The sequence below is a fragment of the Salvelinus namaycush genome, unplaced genomic scaffold (genome assembly GCF_016432855.1).
Source record: "Salvelinus namaycush isolate Seneca unplaced genomic scaffold, SaNama_1.0 Scaffold3, whole genome shotgun sequence".
Lineage (NCBI taxonomy): Eukaryota > Metazoa > Chordata > Actinopteri > Salmoniformes > Salmonidae > Salvelinus > Salvelinus namaycush.
Genome location: NW_024059896.1, coordinates 428,834 through 452,348, shown reverse-complemented (window position 1 = coordinate 452,348; position 23,515 = coordinate 428,834). Strand labels below are relative to the sequence as shown.

Below are 23,515 nucleotides of genomic sequence, written 5' to 3'. Positions count from 1 at the left end.
TCTAGTCTATGCCTATAGGCAGCAGCCTCTAATGTGCTAGTAATGGCTGTTTAACAGTCTGATGGCCTTGAGATAGAAGTTGTTTTTCAGTCTGTCAGTCACAGATTTAATGCACTTGTACTGACCTCGCCTTCTGGATGATAGCGGGGTGAACAGGCAGTGGCTCGGGTGGTTTATGTCCTTGATTATATATTTTTTGGCATCGGGTGCTGTAGGTGTCCTGGAGGGTGGGTAGTTTGCCCCCGGTAATGCGTTGGGCAGACCGCACCACCCTCTGGAGAGCCTTGCAGTTGTGGGTGGTGCAGGTGCCGTACCAGGCGGTAATACAGCCCGACAGGATGCTTTCATTCTGCATCTGTAAAAATTTGTGAGTGTTTTAGGTGACAAGCCAACTTTCTTTAGCCTCCTGAGGTTGAAGAGGCTCTGTTGCGCCTTCTTCACCACACTGTGTTCTTGGGGTCCTTTAATGCTGCAGAAGTGTTTTGGTACCCTTCCCAAGATTTGTGCCTCAACGTAATCCTGTCTCGAAGCTCTACGGACAATTCCTTCTACCTCATGGCTTGGTTTTTGCTCTGACAGTCTCATAGCAAGGGGTCTGAATACTTACTGTTATGTAAATAAGGTATTTCTGCTTTTTATCTTTTAATAAATTAGCTACATTTTCTAAAAACATGTTTTTGCTTTCTCATATTGGGGTATTGTGTAGATTGCTGATAGAGAACCAGTTCGGAATATGTATTTTTTTTTTAAATCCATTTTAAAATAAGGCTGTAAATTAACAAAATGTGGAAAAAGTCAAGGGGTCTGAATACTTTCCGAATGCACTGTACAAACATCACATTGAATATTCACCTCACTTTTGAAAAGCTCCATGAGGAAGAAAGGATTCCCAGATTATCTTTTAGATGTTCTGTCTTCAGGATGTTCTGGGTTGATGGCTGTTGGAGAGGGGAGGGGCAGTTGAGTGAGCTGGGGCCTTTTATTGTTCTGCCTCTGGGAGCCTGTCAGCTTGTGACATGATGAGAGAGTGAGAGAGGGTCTACCTGTAAGATATTCAGTTAGGCGAATTTAACAATGACTTGCAGGCAGTGGGTTAAGAATAACTATGACAAAAAATGAATACAGATTATACCACCACCCAAAAGGGCACTTCAGAGACTGTAAGGGCAAAGGGGCATGTGCTCTACAAAGGTAGAGCCCTATCTGTTCACGTCCTATCTGTCCTTTAACAAAGCGGGCACTGCATCATGTGGAAACAGCAACACTCACCTAAATAGCTCATATGCCACTGGGTGAGAGAAGTTTTCATTATTTTTGGGCAGCATTATGTGAGGTGTTATTATGTGTTCTTACCGATGAGCCTTGGTCAATTTAGCTCGGAATATGCCACCCTCTTCAATCTGTCACCTAATCCTGCCTATTGGGCAGGTCAGCCCCGGAGGAAAGTATTGGCTGTAAGAAGGAAGAGAAAACATAACATCTGGTTGTTTTTAAATGACCTCTTATGTCATTGCTTGCCAGAATAAATATTTTTTATGAATATTTTTCCAATCTGCGTTACCCACTCCAGTCAGCAGATGGCGATATGAGTTTTTTACAGGTGATGCTTCTTTCGTGACGTATAATCTAGTGGACGGGACAGGAGGCTTCTTCAACAGCGACAAAAGGCTTTTGATTCAACCAACGTGGTGGTTTGCTAGCGAACATAAAACCGAAACATTGAAGCGTTTAAGACAAATATTGTGTATATTACTCTTGGTGTTTTAAACAGAATTCTGTTTACCTATTTACTAGTTCATTGAAACGTAGTTTGCTTGTTAAATTAGAAAATTGATACATCACTAGGCTATTCGCCCGGAGCATGAGCTCAGTAAGCTTGGCGGAGATAGAAGCCCTGGTGAAAGGAGAGGAATAAGCTTTCAGAATGAAAAAGGAGGAAGATGCGGTAACATTGAAAGAAGAGGAAGAACCTTTTGGAGTGGCAGAGGAGGCTATCTCAATAAAAGAGGAGGAAGACATTTTGGGAGTGAAACCGGAGGAGACTGAAGATCCGATTAACACCAGTAAGTACTGTCTTAAAAATAGGGGCACAAACTATGCAGTTGTTGAACTAATGTGTGGTTTTAAAGGGCATTCTACTGAAGTTCTACACTTGAATATGTTGTTCAGTACTGTAGGAATTGTTAAAGGGTCAATCTGCCTTTGGTACATATATTTAGTGGACTTTTAAATTAGATGTATTGAATTCTCCATGTGGTCTACATTAAAGTTCCCCTCATCTAATATAACAGGCTTTTAAAATTCAATATTGGAGCATAATTTATACTTAAAATATCAAAGGGATGCAAAAGGAACCCATTTTGTGAAACGATCGAAATCATGACAAAAGTGGTCAATTTTGGTGCTTTTAGACATATTCATGCCTCTTGTAAGATCATATAATTCAAAGGTCATAAGTTTACCATCTGTTTGATGTTCTCATTCACACAGGAGAGAGACATGACTATGGTGGATCCTCTGGGGAGCCCCAACAACATCCTGATGCTGACGAGGCAGAGAAGAGTCTCCAGATCAGAACACCAGATGGTACAGCTTGGTCTGGTCTAGTATACAGCTTGCTCTATCGGGGTCTGGGCTGGGTTTCTGTAAAGCACTTCATGACAACAGTGGCATCCGCATCCATAATGATATGTGTCTGTGTCTCCTCTATGGTTACCAGGACAACGCTTGCCCTTCCTCCCTCCTGGAGTCCCCGTGTCGTGCCTGTCCCGGTAGCACCTTACTGCTGGGTATGAAGAGGTTGTCTGTGCTGCTGGTGGACTGCAGGAAAACAACGGGGCTGAATGGAACTGTGAGAGGAAGAGAAGAGAAGAAAGGATCAGATTTGGCTCATCAAAGTAAGTGCTGTAGTTTAGTTTGAACAAATGCAATAGATCTGCCCACTGGTATCTGTTACCAGGACAACCAGCAGAGTTCTGTTAGTTGACAGGAAGATAGACTGGTATCTGTTACCAGGACAACCAGCAGAGTTCTGTTAGTTGACAGGAAGATAGACTGGTATCTGTTACCAGGACAACCAGCAGAGTTCTGTTAGTTGACAGGAAGATAGACTGGTAGATATGGATGTTATGAATAAAATTACACTAAAAAGGGATTCTGCCAATGAACAGAGAGAAACCAATAGAACATATAAAACCTTGGTGAAAGTTAGCTTTAGAGAGAGAGTTTCAAGATAATCTAATGTAAGGTGAATGTTTAACAAAAACTTTTCCTTAAAACATTATGGATGTTACATTGCCTGTCCCAGTCAACCCCCCCTTTCTTTACAAGACTCTAGAACACACAAACTAAACTCCAGACACTTCAATGTGGTCTGTATTGCTTCATTAACATCTGATCTACAGATATATTATTCTACACTACTGGTCAAAAGTTTTAGAACACCTACTCATTCAAGGGTTTTTCACATAATCTAACAATGTGGTGAGGTCTCGCATAGGAGTTTCATCGTCTTTCGACGCCAATAACAAATCATCCACGTATTGTACCAATACAGAACCTACAATTGACACCCTTTTAACGATTGTTTCAATGCAAAATGATACCAAGTGGGACTATTTGTAAATCCCATCGGTACTCTGCTAAAAGTTAGGTACAACGTGATCTAACACGTCTTCCACCACATAGAAACTGTAACCTCTATGAACCACTTATCGATCGAACAGACTATACACCTCTAGGTGAAAGTTCTATTCCTGCTAACCTCAAAACGAGTATTTGTTGATCTTTTGAAAAAGATGCATACTCTTGTATAGCTGCATTTCCTGCTAATGCACTAGGTTCCAGTATCACCTTACACTCATTCTTCCAATGCCCGATAGTCCCACATCTAAAACAGGGAGCCATCTCCTTACACTTTGATGTTTGTTCGCTACGTTTCTTAGTTTGATCCTGGCCATTGAAACCATAGTTAGTCATTTTCTCAATGGTCCTATTAACCCCTCGCACGTCTACTAGGTGAGCGAAGTCATATTCCACCCTCAAAACGTCGTCTTGAATTAAATCTACGACCCCCGCAATTATCGTGTTGATCACAGGGTTCAACCCCGTCATTAAAGCAGAAGCGCCAATACACTCCCGTTCTCAGTCCTTCTGTATTAGTGTACTGGTGTTACACTTTCTGGGGTTTATCGTTATGCATCCTTCTGTATTAGTGTACTGGTGTTACACTTTCTGGGGTTTATCGTTATGCATCCTTCTGTATTAGTGTACTGGTGTTACACTTTCTGGGGTTTATCGTTATGCATCCTTCTGTATTAGTGTACTGGTGTTACACTTTCTGGGGTTTATCGTTATGCATCCTTCTGTATTAGTGTACTGGTGTTACACTTTCTGGGGTTTATCGTTATGCATCCTTCTGTATTAGTGTACTGGTGTTACACTTTCTGGGGTTTATCGTTATGCATTTTCTGTTGATAGAATGCTGACATCAAAACACTGGTATATATTGAGCTTTTGATTCTGGTGTTATGTCCTTGTGCCAAGTCTTAATTGCCTCCCTGAATTCTTTATTTGATTTGAGTTCTCCTTCAGCAGGGAAAGTGTTGTCCTATTTAATCCAGTTGGCTGAATGTTTCCCATATTCCAGGTGAATTGGTAGAATGCTCGTGCTCTTCTTTTAGCGCCTCCATGGCTTTCTTCAGTTCTACTGGCCCTATTTTACAGGGAGGAACGGGTCCGTTTGTAACCATATCAATAGTTATTATTCCCTAAACACTCCCGACGGAGTTCAGGGTATTTTAGATTTCTTCACTCCCGTCTATAATACACACCTTCTATTAACTATTTTCTAAGATACCACTACACACTTCCCAGGATAATAATTAATTGGTCACGGCACTTAATACCTTGTATTAGAACCGATACCATAAACGTCTGCGAATCCATTACTGGAGAATACGGACAGGACTTTATGTCCTATTCCAGTACTTCCTCAAATATCACTATTATTGATAACCCTCATCTCGCCCTCTCCCCATAGGCATAAACCAACCTCTTTTACACACACACACTCACACACTGCGCTCTCACGTCCACTGCTACCGGGCCTGTTGCCCTACACTCACACCCTGCGCTCTCACGTCCACTGCTACCGGGCCTGTTGCCCTACACTCACACCCTGCGCTCTCACGTCCACTGCTACCGGGCCTGTTGCCCTACACTCACACCCTGCGCTCTCACGTCCACTGCTACCGGGCCTGTTGCCCTACACTCACACACTGCGCTCTCACGTCCACTGCTACCGGGCCTGTTGCCCTTCTTACAGGTCTATATACCGTTACACGATTGTTTTACCCTCCACAGGATTACCCTGTTCAGGTCTTCCCCTCTATGAGATTACACCCTCCACAGGATTACCCTGTTCAGGTCTTCCCCTCTATGAGATTACACCCTCCACAGGATTACCCTGTTCAGGTCTTCCCCTCTATGAGATTAGCCCTCCACAGGATTACCCTGTTCAGGTCTTCCCCTCTATGAGATTACACCCTCCACAGGATTACCCTGTTCAGGTCTTCCCCTCTATGAGATTACACCCTCCACAGGATTACCCTGTTCAGGTCTTCCCCTCTATGAGATTACACCCTCCACAGGATTACCCTGTTCAGGTCTTCCCCTCTATGAGATTACACCCTCCACAGGAACTATCCTGCTCGGGATTTATGAGACTTACCTTCCACAGATCTATTCTGCTCGGGACTTACTCGGTATAAGACTTACCCTCCACAGGATCTATTCTGCTCGGGACTTACTATATACTTATATGGCTACAACAACTAGGCTCTCACCCCGTTATAGTTTATGCAGGGAACCAACCCCGCCGGTATTTACCCCCTAGGACTTACCCTTCGCAGGTTCCAACCTGCGAGGGCTTCCCTTCCGGGACTCCCCCTATATTAATAGTAATCACAGGTATTAACCCACTGGGATTTACTATTGACTTTATAGTACTAGCAGGAACCAACCTACTAGGGAGTTACCCCCTAGGACTTACCCTACAGGTACCAGCCTGTATGAGTTTACCTTCCGGGACTTACCTTTTACTCTAAAGCTGCGACTAGTCGTTACACAATGGGCCTATAGAATGAAACTTTGGAATGAAACAGACATCTCAACATCATCTGTTCAGAGGAGACTGTGTGAATCAGGCCTTCATGGTTGAATTGCTGCAAAGAAACCACTACTAAAGGACACCAATAAGAAGAAGAGACTTGCTTGGGCCAAGAAACACGAGCAATGGACATTAGACCGGTGGATATCTGTCCTTTGGTCTAATGAGTCCAAAGTTGAGATTTTTGGTTCCACGCATCATGTCTTTGTGAGATGCGGGGGAGGTGAACGGATGATCTCAGCATGTGTTGTTCCCACCGTGAAGCATGGAGGAGGAGATGTGATGGTGTGCGGGTGCTTTGCTGTTGACAATGTCAGTGATTTATTTAGAATTCAAGTCACACTTAACCAGCATGGCTACCACAGCATTCTGCAGCGATATGCCATCCCATCTGGTTTGGGCTTAGTCCCACTATCATTTGTTTTTCAACAGGACAATGACCCAACACACCTCCAGGCTGTGTAAGAGTTATTTGCATAAGAAGGAGAGTGATGGAGTGCTGCATCAGATGACCTGGCCTACTCAATCCCCCGACCTCAACCAAATTGAGATGGTTTGGGATGAGTTGGATTGCAGAGTGAAGGGAAAGCAGCCAACAAGTTCTCAGCATATGTGGGAACTCCTACAAGACTGTTTTTGGAAAAGCATTCCAGGTGAAGCTGGTTGAGAGAATGCCAAGACTGTGCAAAGCTGTCATCAAGGCAAAGTGTGGCTACATTGAAGAATCTAATATATATTTTGATTTGTTTAACCTGTTATGGCTGCAGGGGGCGTATTGGAAAAACTGGAAAATATGTGCCAATTTTCAAACGGCCTCTTAATCAATTTTTGCTCTTACAATATGCATATTATTAATACTATTGGATAGAAAACAGTCTCTAGTTTCTAAAACCGTTTTAATTTTTTCTCTGAGTGGAACAGAAGTCATTTGGCAGCACTTTCCCTGACCAGGAAGTAGAATGTCAGAAATCTCTGCTCTCTTCAACGTTATGCCTATACATGGTCATTTGACGTAGGACCCTACGGACACTTCAGACGCCTTCCTCTGGGTGTCAAGAGGGTGTGAGAGAAGGAATTTTGTGTTCATCTTGTTTAGAGGTTGAATAATAGCTATTTCTTTGGCGTGACCGACCAATTCCGGAAGTCTGAAACGCGCGACTTGGAAGTGACATTGGGTTCTGTTTTGCTGCCGTTTTGGACGGGAACAATCTCCGGCTCGGTTTTTAGTTGATAAATGAGACCATATCATCGTAATGTATGTTTTTTCAATATAGTTTAATCAGATTATTTGAATTTTTTCGGGAGTTTTGCCGTGTTCCGTTCTGTGAATATATTTATGTTGGACAGATCCGTGCCAGTGGACAGGTACCCATGCTAAATTAAGGTGGAAAGTTGCCATTATGAATCCAAACAACGACTCATCTGGACAAAGGACACATTGATCAACATTCTGATGAAAGATCAGCAAAAGTAAGACCCAATTTATAATGTTATTTCATATATCTGTCGTGCATGTCAACTGGTCGTGCGCGCCCAAGTGTGTCTGGCTAATTTGGCTATGCTAATATAGCGCTACATTTTGTTTTCGCTGTAAAACATTTAATAAATCGGAAATATTGTCTGGAATCACAAGAATCCTGTTTTTCAATTGCTGCACAGTATGTATTTCTCAGAAATGTTTTATGAGGAGTAATTAGGTATTTGACGTTGGTGTCTGTAAATGTTATGGCTGCTTTCGGTCCAATTTCTGATTGTAGCTGAAATGTAATTTATGATTTACACCATAAATATGCACATTTTTCAAAAAAAACATATGCTATACAATAAATATGTTATCAGACTGTCATCTTATGAAGTTGTTTCTTGGTTAGTGGCTATATATATCTTTATTTGGTCGAATTAGTGATAGCTGGTGATGGAGTAAAAAACTGATGGTGTTAGAAAGTGGTGTCTTTTGCTAACGTGGTTAGCTAATAGATTTACATATTTTGTCTTCCCTGTAAAACATTTAAAAAATCGGACATGTTGGCTTGATTCACAAGATGTCTACCTTTCATATGCTGTATTGGACTTGTTAATGTGTGAAAGTTAAATATTTTAACAAACTAGATTTTGAATTTCGCGCCCTGCACTTGAGCTGGATGTTGTCATAAGTGTTCCGGTGTCGGGCTGCACCCCAAACAGGTTAACACTTGTGGTTACTACATGATTCCATATGTGTTTTTTAATAGTTTTGATGTCTTCACTATTATACTACAATGTAGAAAATAGTAAAAATGAAGAAAAACCCTTGAATGGGTAGGTGAGTCAACTTTTGACTGGTACTGTACATTAAATTCCCTGGCAACAGCTCCAGTGGACATTCCTGCAGTCAGCATGCCAATTGCACGCTCCCTCTGAGACATCTGTGGCATTGTTGTGTGACAGAACTGCACATTTTAGTGGCCTTTTATTGCCCCCAGCACAAGGTGCACCTGTGTAATAATCAAGCTGTTCAATCAGCTTCTTGATATACCACACCTGTCAGATGGATGGATTATCTTGGCAAAGGATAAATGTTAACGAACAGGGATGTAAAAAAATCGGCAAACTTTTTTTCCAGCTCATGAAACATCCAACACTTTACATGTTGCGTTTATATTTTTGTTTATTGTAGTAACTATCAGTTTTAGGAACATCTACTCAAAATATTTCACCTTATTTATTTTATGTTTAAGGAAGTGTGTAGGTCGCATTCTGTATCATACAGCTATGAAAGTTATATAGTTATAACCACATGCTCGATTGGAATCCAGCGACGTCTGTGTCTTCAGTGTCCTAGAACTGTTTAGTTTTTTGTGTTCTGACTTGTAAAACAGGATAAATAAAATAAGTAATGTCACTAAGATTGTTAAAACTGGCCTCAGATTATTGAGGGATCTGATTAGGATTTACCCTTGTAGCAAGGCCGTTTTATCATGTGAAGGTTTCATTCAGGTCTCAATTTTTTTTAACACTGTCTTTGGCAGGAGAAAGACCAGACTCAGAGGAACCAGAGCCAGGGACACCCAAACCAGCAAGAAGACACCAGTGTTCCCACTGTGGAAAGGGTTGTAACCTCTTATGGGACCTTAAGCAACATGAGAAAATACACACAGGGGAGAAGCCTTTCCTTTGCTTCCAGTGTGGAAAGAGTTTTAAGCTTAAAGCATACCTGAAAGATCACGAGAGAATACACACCGGGGAGAAGCCTTACCACTGCGCCCACTGTGGAAAGAGTTTTAACCGTCTAGGGGATCTGAAACGGCATGAGAGAATACATACAGGAGAGGAGCCTTACCACTGCTCCCAGTGTGGAAAGAGTTTTAAGGTTTTAGGAAACCTTAAAGCTCACGAGAGAATACACACAGGGGAGAAGCCTTACCACTGCTCCCATTGTGGAAAGAGTTTTAACGATTCAGGTTACCTGAAAACTCATGAGAGGATACACACAGGGGAGAAGCCTTACCACTGCTCCCAGTGTGGAAAGAGTTTTAACCGTCTAGGGGTTCTGAAACGGCATGAGAGAATACATACAGGAGAGGAGCCTTACCACTGCTCCCAGTGTGGAAAGAGTTTTAAGGTTTTAGGAAACCTTAAAGCTCATGAGAGAATACACACAGGGGAGAAGCCTTACCACTGCTCCCAGTGTGGAAAGAGTTTTAACCGTCTAGGGCATCTGAAACGGCATGAGAGAATACACACAGGGGAGAAGCCTTACCACTGCTCCCGGTGTGGAAAGAGTTTTAACCGTCTAGGGCATCTGAAACGGCATGAGAGAATACACACAGGGGATAAGCCTTACCACTGCTCCCAGTGTGGAAAGAGTTTTAAGCTTATAGGAAACCTGAAAGCTCACGAGAGAATACACACAGGGGAGAAGCCTTACCACTGCTCCCAGTGTGGAAAGAGTTTTAAGCTTATAGGAAACCTGAAAGCTCACGAGAGAATACACACAGGGGAGAAGCCTTACCACTGCTCCCAGTGTGGAAAGAGTTTTAACCGTCTAGGGCAGGGGTGTCAAACTCATTCCACGGAGGGCCGAGTGTCTGCAGGTTTTTGGTTTTTCCTTTCAATAAAGCCCTAGACAACCAGGTGTGGGGAGTTCCTAACTAATTAGTGATGTTAATTCATCAATCAAGTACAAGGGAGGAGCGAAAACCCGCAGACACTCGGCCCTCCGTGGAATGAGTTTGACACCTGTGGTCTAGGGGTTCTGAAACGGCATGAGAGAATACATACAGGGGAGAAGCCTTACCACTGCTCCCATTGTGGAAAGAGTTTTAACGATTCAGTTTACCTGAAAACTCATGAGAGGATACACACAGGGGAGAAGCCTTACCACTGCTCCCAGTGTGGAAAGAGTTTTACCCAGTTATGGAACTTGAAAACACATGAGAGAATACACACACATGGGAGAAGCCTTACCGAGAGTTTTAACCAGAAACGCAACCTGAACCAACACAAGAAAATACACAGAGGGGAGAAGCCTTACCACTCCTCCCAGAGTGCAAAGCTTTTGCCCATTTTAGGAAGCCTGAAAGAACACATGAGTCTGCACACAGAGGAGAAGGCTTACAAAAGCCCAGACTGTGGGAAAACATATTACTCATAACAGTCACTTAAACGTCATTCACACAGGGGAGAGAAATTACTTCTCTTTGAGTGTATATTGATATTTCACAACTGACTGATAGTGTTTACCTGTTTTTACCATATGAAATTGCTTCTTCCAATTATTGATAAACCTGTACCTGTTAAGAAACTGACTGTTAGAACTGTTAAGGCTCCGTGGATTGATGAGGAATTGAACATCTGTATGGTTGAAGGAGATGGGGCAAAAGGAGTGGCTAATAAGTGTCATGACTGTCCTGATCAGGTCAGGTTACAGGAGACCACAACCCTACAGATTATCTCTCAACCCCAACAGAGGAGGAGAGATCTAGGGGTCTGAAGATGTGGGGGTTTTATGGCCCCTCACACCCATGGTAATTCTGAAGCCACAGACCACATTCCTTTGTCCCTCTCACTATGGAGAACCAGCCTCAGAACTGTAAACATGCAATAAAGGGACTTTGGAACAATGGTTTCCGTCAACTACAATGGTGGTCATGACGATAGATGGAATATGAAAATGTATGTCATTTTTGTTTTGTTATTAAAGGTTAATAGCTGACGTTATTATGAAAACATTGTAACGTTAAGAGAGTTCTTCATATATGCTTGATGTTTATACATTGTACGTTGTGTGGAAAATGTCCAAATCAAAGAGTGTTTCGGTAGAGATGAAATGTGAAGTTAGTTGTCTAAAATTGGATTTGAGTGGGATCTATGCCTTGCCCCTTAAACCTGGTACGCCCAGAGAGTTGCCCTGAGGGCGGTTACGCCCACTTCTGACCTGAGGGTATAAAGCCTGTGAGTGCAGAATTAACAGATCAGACTAAGTGACCCGAGCTGCAGCCAAAGGTCTAAAAGGTCAACGAACCCAAAACGAAACAAGTTTGAAGACAAAGAAATCTTTTTCTACCCAAGCTACGGATGAGTAGCGGTCTAAGCGGGTGAATACAAGCCGAACCACCTAGCCTCCACTCCCCATCGAATCGTGGTATCTACACTCTTTCATCTTTACGCTGTGAGCTCTGAGCTACAGAGCTATCTGTCCTCCGAAGACCCCTTCCAGAGCAAGAACAAGGGAACAGGCCAGTAAGCCACAGGACACGGACATCGTGAGGACACCTGGAGAGGTGTGCAGGAGAAGTGCGTCATTGAGCAGCTTGAACGGTCCACGCGGGAAAATCCACGGAGACCCTCCACAAGTAATTACATCATTATATTCTGACTCATAACAGCGGCAGTTTGGGGCAAGGCTAGGGTTAGAATGAGCATAGCTGACAATTTCACCCAAATGTATATTCCTCTTGTGTACTTTCTCTCTCTTTTAAATCCCCATTTTGGGTAACACGCGCCCTAGTGTGTTGGCCCGTTATACTAAGTTCTAATCAATAGCCTAGAATGTGTTTTTGTGTATGTGTATCTTTTATCATCATTTTAGCTTTTTAGTAAATAAACATTCAACTAAGATTGGCGTGGTACGAATTCATTAGTGAGACCCGGGTCCGTGCAGAATCCCGGGCTATACGACGTTCAGAACGAGACTGTTAGAGGCAACTGGTTAATTAGCGGCTGTGGTAAAATCGATATTCTGATATTCTTTGAGTTAATTTGGGAAATAGAAACTCAATAAAAACCAGTTTTCCCATGGTGCCCCAGGTTAATGAGTTAATAATTGCTTGATTCAGTTAATCACGTAATTAGAAACTTGTAATCATTCGATGAGCAACAGTCGCCACATTAACTAATACAACGTCACAACATAAGTCTGGCTGCACATCTGGCTGGCTTACATACTGCAAATTGAGAAATGATGTGACCAAACTCAACAAAAAGAATCAACTTTATTATGAATCCTAGATCAGTGATATAAAGAATGATGGAAACAAACTCGTAAAAAAACATAATGAAAGAAAAGCAGTGCAAGTATTGAATGTTGTAAAGTTATTGTGGGAGTGGTGGAAAATTGTTGTTATCAATCAATAATGACAAACCTCCTGGCATTGACAACTTAGATGGAAAGCTACTAAGGACGGTAGCTGACTCTATAGCCTCTCCTATCTGTCATATTTTTAATCTGAGCCTAGAGGGAAGTCTTTGTCCTCAGGCCTGGAGGGAAGACAAAGTAGTTCCACTACCCAAGTGGTAAAGCGGCCTTTACTGGTTCTAACAGCAGACCTATAAGCTCTTAGCCAACTGTTGGAAAAATGTGTGTTTGACCAAATACAGTGCTATTTCTCTGTAAACAAATTAAAAACAGACTTTCAGCATGCTTATAGAGAAGGACACTCAACATGTACTGACTGACACAAATGACGGATGATTGGTTGAGAGAAATTGATAATAAGAAGATTGTGGGAGCTCTATTGTTAGATTTCAGTGCAGCCTTTGATATTATTGACCATAACCTGTTGTTTAAGAATGTCTGTGCTGTGGCTTTTCAACCTCTGCCATAATGTGGATTCAGAGCTATCTATCTACTAGAACTCAGAGGGTTTTTAATGGAAGCTTCTCTAATGTCAAACATATAAAGTACCGCAGGGCAGCTCTCTAGGCCCTATACTATTTTCTATTTTTACCAATGACCTGCCACTGGCATTAAACAAAGCATGTGTGTCCATGTATGCTGATGATTCAACCATATAAGCATCAGCAACCACAGCTAATGAAGTCACTGAAACCCTTAACAAAGAGTTGCAGTCTGTTTTGGAATGGGTGGCCAGTAATAAACTGGTCCTGAACATCTCTAAAACTAAGAGCATTGTATTTGGTACAAATCATTCATTAAGTTATAGACCTCCGCTGAATCTGGTAATGAATTGTGTGGCTGTTGAACATGTTGAGGAGACTAAATTACTTGGCATTACCTTAGATTGTAAACTGTCATGGTCAAAACATATAGATTCAATGGTTGTAAAGATGGGGAGAGGTCTAGCCTTAATAAAGAGATGCTCTGCTTTTTTGACACCACACTCCAAAAAGCAAGTTCTGCAGGCTCTAGTTTTGTCTAATCTTGATTATTGTTCAGTCGTGTGGTCTAGTGCTGCAAGGAAATACTTAGTAAAGCTGCAGCTGACCCAGAACAGAGCGGCACGTTTTGCTCTTAATTGTGATCAGAGGGCTTATATAAATACTATGCATGCCAACACATGAATGTGTTGAAAATCCCAAATTGTTTGCATAGTCTGTAAGGGAAATCTGCCCTATGCACACAAGAGACCACAGGAAAACGTATTTGATCAGAGGTTAGTTTGTTTAATAAGGATTGCAACCCGGAGTATACACTTACAGAAATTTGCAGGCAAGACAATCAGTTCAAAAGATGGTGTTTTCCCATTTTATCCCCATCTGACGATCACCCCACCCAGGGTGATGTCCCTTAACTTTAATACCATATAAGCTCATAATTAATAGTTGCTAATACAAAGATGTCTCTCTGCTAGGCAGAGTTCAGCTTAGTGCGTTATTGGCAGTTAGTTTCCCAATCACTCTTCCCCTTATTGCTATCATGTTAGACTGGAAGTAAGACTGGAACATAGTAACAACAGGAACTCTTAGTTCCCTTTATCCATCTGTTACCTAAAATATAGTTTCAACACATAGACATCTGACTTTGTACAGTTGACCTTTTCATGCACTTGCAAGGTGTCAACCACTGATTCTTTATCTCAAGCATCCCTAACAAATTGATGTTTATAATGTTATTGTCTGCTTGATTTACTGTAGGGTCTCGTTAGTCTGTTTGGACACAGAAATATTTTGCTCATAATGTGTAGAGAACTGTTCCTTGATGGATAGGCTATTGTACAACACACAGAGCTATTATCCTTTTATTTGTTGTTAGGTGAAGTTATGGGTCCTACAGTATTGTTATGTTATTGTTAGGTGAAGTTATGGGTCTTACAGTAGGTCTATGTTATTGTTATGGGTCCTACAATAGGTCTATGTTATTGTTAGGTGAAGTTATGGGTCCTACAGTAGGTCTATGTTGTTGTTAGGTGAAGTTATGGGTCCTACAGTAGGTCTATGTTATTGTTATGGGTGCTACAGTAGGTCTGTTATTGTTATGGGTGCTACAGTAGGTCTGTTATTGTTATGGGTCCTACAGTAGGTCTATGTTATTGTTATGGGTTCTACAGTAGGTATGTTACTGTTTTGGGTCCTACAGTAGGTCTATGTTATTGTTATGGGTCCTACAGTAGGTCTGTTATTGTTATGGGTCCTACAATAGGTCTATGTTATTGTTAGGTGAAGTTATGGGTCCTACAGTAGGTCTATGTTGTTAGGTGAAGTTATGGGTCCTACGGTAGGTTTATGTTATTGTTATGGGTCCTACAGTAGGTCTGTGTTGTTGTTATGGGTCCTAGAGTACACTATGTGTGTCATACAACAACAACCAAAGTGCTTCTTCGTTGATTACACAGGTATATTTGTTGTTAGGTGAAGTTATGGGCCAATTTGGCAAACAGTGTACAAACCCTCATTGTCAGGCTGATGGAAAAGCTAGACAAAGAGCATTTTACTGGTTGAAGTGTTTTTTAAATACAAAGCAGTTGTTTTGCGATGATGACACAAACATTATATTAAGCAGGACATTCAAACGATCCTTATAATTACATAATTATAATCCAATTATAATCCAAAGTAGTGTGAAATGCACTCATAAGCAACCTGGAAATGGAGGTTACTCCCCTGAGTTGTGAAAAACTAAAATCTTTGCTCACCATTTTTGCTCCAGGCAGATATAATACGTCCATAACTAGTGGTTTCCTCATTACCAGATATACTACGTCCATAACTAGTGGTTTCCTCATTACCAGATATACTACGTCCATAACTAGTGGTTTCCTCATTACCAGATATACTACATCCATAACTAGTGGTTTCCTCATTACCAGATATACTACATCCATAACTAGTGGTTTCCACATTACCAGATATACTACATCCATAACTAGTGGTATCCTCATTACCAAATATACTACATCCATAACTAGTGGTTTCCTCATTAGCAGATATACTACATCCATAACTAATCGTTTCCTCATTACCAGATATACTACATCCATAACTATCGGTTTCCTCATTAGCAGGGAGGAGTTTCTACAATGAAATTATATGTGCTTTGCCCTTGTGCCGCAATTTTATTAAACACAGAAAGGGGCCTGTATTGGAGACCAAAAGTCGTCTGGAACACTGCTTAGAGTTTCAACAACATGAATAACTTATATGTTACTACTAATGTGAAAACAAGACAAAATATGATCATTGTTGCTCATTTTAAGACAATTGTCAAATAACTTTAACATTCATTACGTCTATTGTTGTACAACATCATGGCTACGCTGTTGGCATCACCTTTTACAGTGGATTACCGCTGTTGTGGGCCTTTAACCATCTGTCTGACTTTATTGTTCTCACAGGAGAGAAACCTTTTATCTGTGGTCAATGTGGGAAGAAATATACTACATCTGGCTATCTGACTCAACACCAGAGAACACACACAGGAGAGAAACCTTTTAGTTGTGGTCAATGTGGGAAGATTTTTGGTAGATCTGGCCATCTGACTCAACACCAGAGGACACACACAGGAGAGAAATCTTATATCTGTGGTCAATGTGGGAAGAGTTTTGGTCAATCTGGCCATCTGGTATCACACCAGAGAATACACACAGGCGAGAAATCTTATGGCTGTGGTCAATGTGGGAAGCGTTTTTCTACATCTGGCCATCTGACTCAACACCAGAGAATACACACAGGCGAGAAACCTTATAGTTGTGGTCAATGTGGGAAGAGTTTTTCTACATCTGGCTCTCTGACTCTGCACCAGAGAACACACACAGGAGAGAAACCTTATAGCTGTGGTCAATGTGGGAATAGTTTTGCTTAATCTGGAGAGCTGACAGTGCACCAGAGAACACACACAGGAGAGAAATCTCATAGCTGTGATCAATGTGACAAGAGATACTCTGATAAAAGATCTCTGATCAAACATCAGAAAATACATACATGAAGGAGTTATTTTGTGATGTCAATGAAAAAATGTCACAATGTAGAATGTTTTTAACATTGTAGTAGGAGTATTTTAAGGAATTTCACAATATAGAACCCTAAACGTTTGCCCCATTCAATTGATTTCAGCCTTAGGAAAAATCCAGGCTCTTGAAAGAGTACTATTTATGTGATTTAACAAAAAAGTGACTAACACAAAAAGAGCTGTGTTACACTTACCATGTTGGTGGCCCACTTGAATCAAAATGCAACACTTCAAAATGTGGCAAGCTGTTTTCTACAAATTGTCCTCTAACCAGGGATGTACACATTATTCCCTGATTCCGTGTGGTTTTTGAGCTGTTAGTTTTAACAGGACGTGCAACCTCATCTCCCTCCTCTCGCACAATTGATTTTAACATGATGTCGATGAGTTATGACAAATAAGTGTTGTGTTCCTTTGTTTAGCGACCCCTAAATTTAAATGCATCACTCCAAAATGTAGCTGACTGTCTTCTGCAGGTTGTCCTCCAACCAGTGAGGTAAAATATATCTCCCATTTCCATGTGTTTTTTTTAGTTGTGTTAGTTTCAACATCACGTACAACCTGATTTCCCCCCTAATTGATATCATTGATTTATTGCTACTTGTAAAAACAACAGCGTTTCTGGTGCTTGTGCAGTTTATAAGGTGCTTGTTTAAAAAAAATACAAGTAATGTGAATATTGTGGCAGATGTTTGTGTACATAGCACATTTTTTGTTTAGGTTTTCAATATATCAGAAACTGTTTCTGCATATTGGTTATTGATTTGGACACGTTAAAACTGTGTTTTGACATTGGGGCTATCCCACCTAGCAAAATGTCATTGAAAAGCCGTTGAAAATAAGACTATGCAACCAAATATTTCATATTTACATTTCATGTAACATTTAGTAATGATAATTATTTATGCAACCATCTGACAATTTTTGGTACAATTATATTGACATTGTTGCCCTGCTTTTAGAATATCAGGGTTAATTCTCAGATGTGCCAACCCAAATGTACTAGAGCATGACATTGGGGACTCCGGACAAGCTTTTTTCCAGATGCCCCAAACAATCGAAAAGGGGATTCATCCCTAAACTAGTAACATTAACTATTGTCTATTGTTATTCTCAGTAACCTTCCTGGCCTTATGAAATCCAAGCTAAATACAATGTTCCCACCAGTTTTCATGTCTTTGGTTTTGCAAACATTTGTTTATTCCATTATTTTCTCATTAAGATGAATATTGTTTTAATTCTATATGGGTCACGCATTGCTTTGGTCATGTGTTCCCTTATGGGTCAATGATTTTAATTAGAATATAGCAATGATGCTCTCTCCTCAATCACTTACAGTTTCTTTGGAAAGTATTCAGACCCCTTGACTTTTAGGTTTAGGTCATCAGTAAAGGGGACATCTTAAATATTACAATGACCCTTTCAAAGACAGACATCCCCCGGACCTCCCCCCATAACTATTTTTAAAAGGGTAAAAATGATCTGTTTTCTATAGCATTAAGGTCAGGGCTTTGTGATGCCCACTCCAATACCTTGACTTTGTTGTCCTTAAGCCATTTTGCCACAACTTTGGAAGTATGCTTTGCGTCATTGTCCATTTGGAAGACCCATTTGCGACCAAGCTTTAACTTCCTGACTGATGTCTTGAGATGTTGCTTCAATATATTCACATAATTTTCCTCCACAAAATAGATGGCATCATGGGGAAGTGCACCAGTCCTTCCTGCAGCAAAGCACCCCCATAACGTGATGCTGCCACCTGTGTGCTTCACGGTTGGGATGTTGTTCTTCGGCTTGCAAGCATCCCCCTTTTTCCTCCGAACATAACGATGGTCATTATGACCAAACAGTTCTGTTTTTGATTCATCAGAACAGAGGACGCCTTCAGGCGTTTGGAAATCGCTCCCAAGGATGAACCAGACTTGTGGAGGTTTACAATTTTTTTTCTGAGATCTTGGCAGATTTTATTTTATTTTCCCATGATGTCAAGTAAAGAGGCACTGAGTTTCAAGGTAGGCCTTGAAATACATCCACAGGTGCTCTTCCAATTGACTCAAATGATGTCAATTAGCCTATCAGAAGCTATGACATAATTTTCTGGAATTTTCCAAGGCTGCTTAAAGGCACAGTCAACTTAGTGTATGTAAACTTCTGACCCACTGGGATTGTGATACAGTGAATGGTAAGTGAAATAATCTGTCTGTAAACAATTGTTGGAAAAATGACTTGTGTCATGCACACAGTAGATGTCCTAACCGACTTGCCAAAACTATAGTTTGTTAACAAGAAATTTGTGGAGTGGTTGAAAAATGAGTTTTAATGATTACAACCTAAGTGTATGTAAACTTTGACTTCAACTGTATATACTGTATACTGTATCCTTCACTATCTATTCTTTACTATCTATTGCATCTTAGCTGCTCTGTTACTGCTCATCCATATGTTTTATACTTATATATTCTCATCCCATTCCTTTACTAGATTATATGTATTAGGTTTAGTTGTGGAATTTGTTAGATATTATCTGTTAGATACTGCTGCACTGTTGGATCTAGAAGCATAAGTATTTTGCTACGCTCACAATAACATCTGCTAACCATGTGTATGTGACCAATAACATCTGCTAACCATGTGTATGTGACCAATAACATCTGCTAACCATGTGTATGTGACCAATAGCATCTGCTAACCATGTGTATGTGACCAATAACATCTGCTAACCATGTGTATGTGACCAATACCATCTGCTAACCATGTGTATGTGACCAATAACATCTGCTAACCATGTGTATGTGACCAATCACATCTGCTAACCATGTGTATGTGACCAATAACATCTGCTAACCATGTGTATGTGACCAATAGCATCTGCTAACCATGTGTATGTGACCAAAAACATCTGCTAACCGTGTGTATGTGACCAATAACATTTTATTTGATTTCAACAAAACAAATCCATGTGATGATGTTCGATTAATGTGGAAAACTGATTGGATTTGTAAAAAGCCATGAACATCAGGTATTTTTATTAATTTTCACACAACTGGCAACCTAAATCCAGTGACAGGTGACATTTTGTGTTGATTTCATGTTGAATTCACTTTAGTTAACGAATCAAAGAAATGTAAATAGAAACTAGATGTTGAACTGACGTCTGTGCCTAGTGGGCTGGATTGAATAAGAGGCAGGTATTGGATCAATATCCACCTTAGTAGCTAAGTTTCCATGTAATTTGCGACAGATTTTCATGTGAATATTCTCAAATCTGCATAAAACAATATACGCATTTTCCCACTGGAAATGTTTGCATCAAACAGATTTATTGCGGATAAAAGTCTGCGTGATGAAGTAGTGCACTGAACAAAATGTTTTGCTTTTGAATTCCCATGTACTGAATGAAAAATGCAAGTTAAATGGGTTTCCATTGTATTTTCAACTCTACTGATGGTTTTGAAAACCCGTTGAGTTATATAGCAAACGTGTTCTTGTCCCGTGCACTGTAGCCAACAGCTCACAGATACAGTGTTGGTAGGCTACCTACATGATGAGATTATTATGGATAAGAGAGATATTATTTTATTTGTCAAATGGCAACCAAGCATCGATCATCATGTCACCAGAATAAGACCAACAAAATGTATTGGAAAGGAGCATCAAGCTCATCACATGCAGTTTCACCACCCCGTGAAGTTCATAACTTATTTCATCTGTAGCCTAATAAACTGCATGGGTTCCCAAGTCGTAGAGGGAGGACCACACAACATACCATCACGTGACTCCAAGTTAACTAAGATATGATCGTTATTAAATCAATATTTGCGCATAAAGGATTAATGCCACCATTTCTCGTTTATACATTTTTACTGACACAAAAAGACCCAACCATGTCAAACAAAATAACAAATCGTCTGTCGGCATTTATAAAAGTGTACAGGGATATCCTGTTTCCATCAGCCCGGTCATTACTTTTGAAATGGTTGGATCAATATCCACCTTCATGATATGGATGAAGCCTGATTTGGAATGTCTGAGTAGTTCTATATGATGTCATAATACACTCCTCTGATAATCAAGTGATATTTAGAATGTCTGAGTAGTTCTATATGATGTCATAATACACTCCTCTGATAATCAAGTGATATTTAGAATGTCTGAGTAGTTCTATCTGATCATAATAATCATAATCATAATAATCATAATACATCCCTCTGATAATCAAGTGATATTCACATGTGATGCATTTGCTCCATTGTTTACATTTAAGTTGGAGGCCCACTCTGATGATTTATGTCTTACATAGTGGGGCTTTAAAATAACAGTATGGTGACATCTTAGGTGGCTTGAAATGAATAGGATTATTAATGGGCTGATGGTTGGTGGTGCTACTATATAGGTAAGGCTGTCCAATATGAATGTTCAATACACACACTAGGTTGATCAGTAGCCAGTTAGCTAGCTGCTACAGTCCAATATGAATGTTCAATACACACTAGGTTGATCAGTAGCCAGTTAGCTAGCTGCAACAGTCCAATATGAATGTTCAATACACACTAGGTTGATCGGTAGCCAGTTAGCTAGCTGCTACCTCTTTAGCCGCACAGCTAGCTAACACAGCTCGCTATCAACAAAGTCAAAATGGACTCCAGGCCTGGTGGTGGCAGCAGTGCACTACAACCACTGCCACTACAAATGCAAATTAATGACTTAAAAATCATACAATGTGATTTTCTGGATTTTTGTTTTAGATTCTGTCTCTCACAGTTGAAGTGTACCTATGATAAAAAATGACAGACCTCTACATGCTTTGTAAGTAGGAAAACCTGCAAAATCGGCAGTGTATCAAATACTTGTTCTCCCCACTGTATATATATATAATTAAATCAAATATTGAATTTGTGCTTTACTAATATTGCCCATAGAAATGCATTGATAAACACGTTGATAACTGGAAAAATATATATATATTTTTTAAAGGAATAAGGTTTTGAAGTGTCTGTCCTATATCTAGGCGATATAAGAAAGCTCAGGTAATATTTTATATATTGTTTTACATATATTTAACCCCTTATTTTGGGGGGCACAAAACTACCTCCGTACTTCCATGTGTGTGTATAGGTTACCTTCAAACGAGTTCCGATGAGCAACATAGAGAACACCGTTATGTTGGTGAGTCTCCCCTTTTCCATTTTATTTTGTAGCTCAAACGGTTTGGATGCTACAGACATTTTTTCGTGAGAAGACCCGATATTTGGGATGTCTTATGGTCTGACAAAAACCGCTGTAGCGACCACCTTCCACCTCACAGGCGGAAGGCCGACATTTGCAGACGTGATGGATTGAGACGCAGCCCATGCAACAAAACAGGTCTTTATCTTAAACTGATGGATTTGGATGGGGATTTTTTTTTACTATGTTACTTAGATTGACGCACAGGTGCTTCAATAGACTCTTAAGGATTAACATCACCAGTAGGCTAAGGCTATCACATCCTTATGATATACAGTATCTATTTTCATAAGAGTAACGTGACTGCATTAACATCCCCAGTAGGCTAAGGCTATCACATCCTTATGATATATAGTATCAATTTTCATAAGAGTAACGTGACTGCATTAACATCACCAGTAGGCTAAGGCTATCACATCCTTATGATATACGGTATCTATTTTCATAAGAGTAACGTGACTGCAAGAGACAGGTCGGGAATGTCAGACTGTTTTACGGGACAAATCAACCTTTTTTTGTAAATTAGTGGCGTTTGAATTTGTTGATAAGATGCAGGACATGATTGTTTGGTTGTGCGGGGACTGTCCGGGACATGTGGTCACCCTAATTACCCGCCTCACTGACTCTCCCTTGGCCAGGTGAAACGACCTCTCTCTCAGAAGCACTTCTCTCCCTGCCTCTCGCTTCAGTAACTCAGCCACTCTTTTACCATCAGATGGTCCGTCAATCTGTAAGTCTCTGCTTTCTTCGCTTTTGATGTGCTGGTTTAGTTTTAGTTGTGTTCTGTGGGCTCCTGCCTGTGCTACTTGTTCTCGAGTTGTTAACCTTTCTTTGCTACCAAACCCGGATCCGGGATCCCCCCCATCACAAAAGCTGACTAGCATAGCCTAGCCTAAAGCTACAGGGATTTCATATAATCAAATGTTCATGAAATCACAAGTCCAAGACACCAGATGAAAGATACAGATCTTGTGAATCCAGCCATCATTTCTGATTTTTAAAATGTTTTACAGGGAAGACACAATATGTAAATCTATTAGCTAACCACCATAGCAAAAGACACCACTTTTTTTACTCCACCAGTTTTTTACTCCATCAGTAGCTATCACTAATTCGACTAAATAAAGATATATATAGCCACTAACCAAGAAACAACTTCATAAGATGACAGTCTGATAACATATTTATGGTATAGCATATGTTTTTTTGGAAAAATTTGCATTTTTCAGGTATAAATCACAGTTCTACATTGCAGCTGCAATCTGAAATAGCGTTGGAAGCAGCCGGAATAATTACAGAGACCGACGTCAATTACCAAAATACTCATCCTAAAACATTTCTTAAAAATACACAGCGTACAGTATTTGAAAGACACAGATCTTGTGAATCCAGGCAATATTTCAGATTTTCTAAGTGTTTTACAGCGAAAACACAATAAATCGTTATATTAGCAT

General features: G+C 40.4%; 2 protein-coding genes and 1 pseudogene across 2 annotated transcripts in view; 2 read left to right on the top strand and 1 right to left on the bottom strand.

Moving 5' to 3' along the window:
• Positions 1–10,142, top strand: part of LOC120039777 (zinc finger protein 678-like) — a gene marked incomplete at its 3' end in the record, with an annotated part of 29,583 nt that extends 19,441 nt beyond the window's left edge. Inside the window, exon 2 of the mRNA XM_038985159.1 lies at positions 9,375–10,142. Coding sequence (XP_038841087.1) covers positions 9,375–10,142 — 768 coding nt within the window. The remainder of the gene's footprint in view (positions 1–9,374) is intronic.
• The window catches only part of LOC120039782 (zinc finger protein 850-like), a gene marked incomplete at its 3' end in the record, with an annotated part of 248,537 nt that overhangs the window by 119,519 nt on the left and 105,503 nt on the right, over positions 1–23,515 (bottom strand). The gene's annotated exons all lie outside the window — the stretch shown is intronic.
• Positions 16,467–23,515, top strand: part of LOC120039772 — a 45,062-nt pseudogene continuing 38,013 nt past the window's right edge.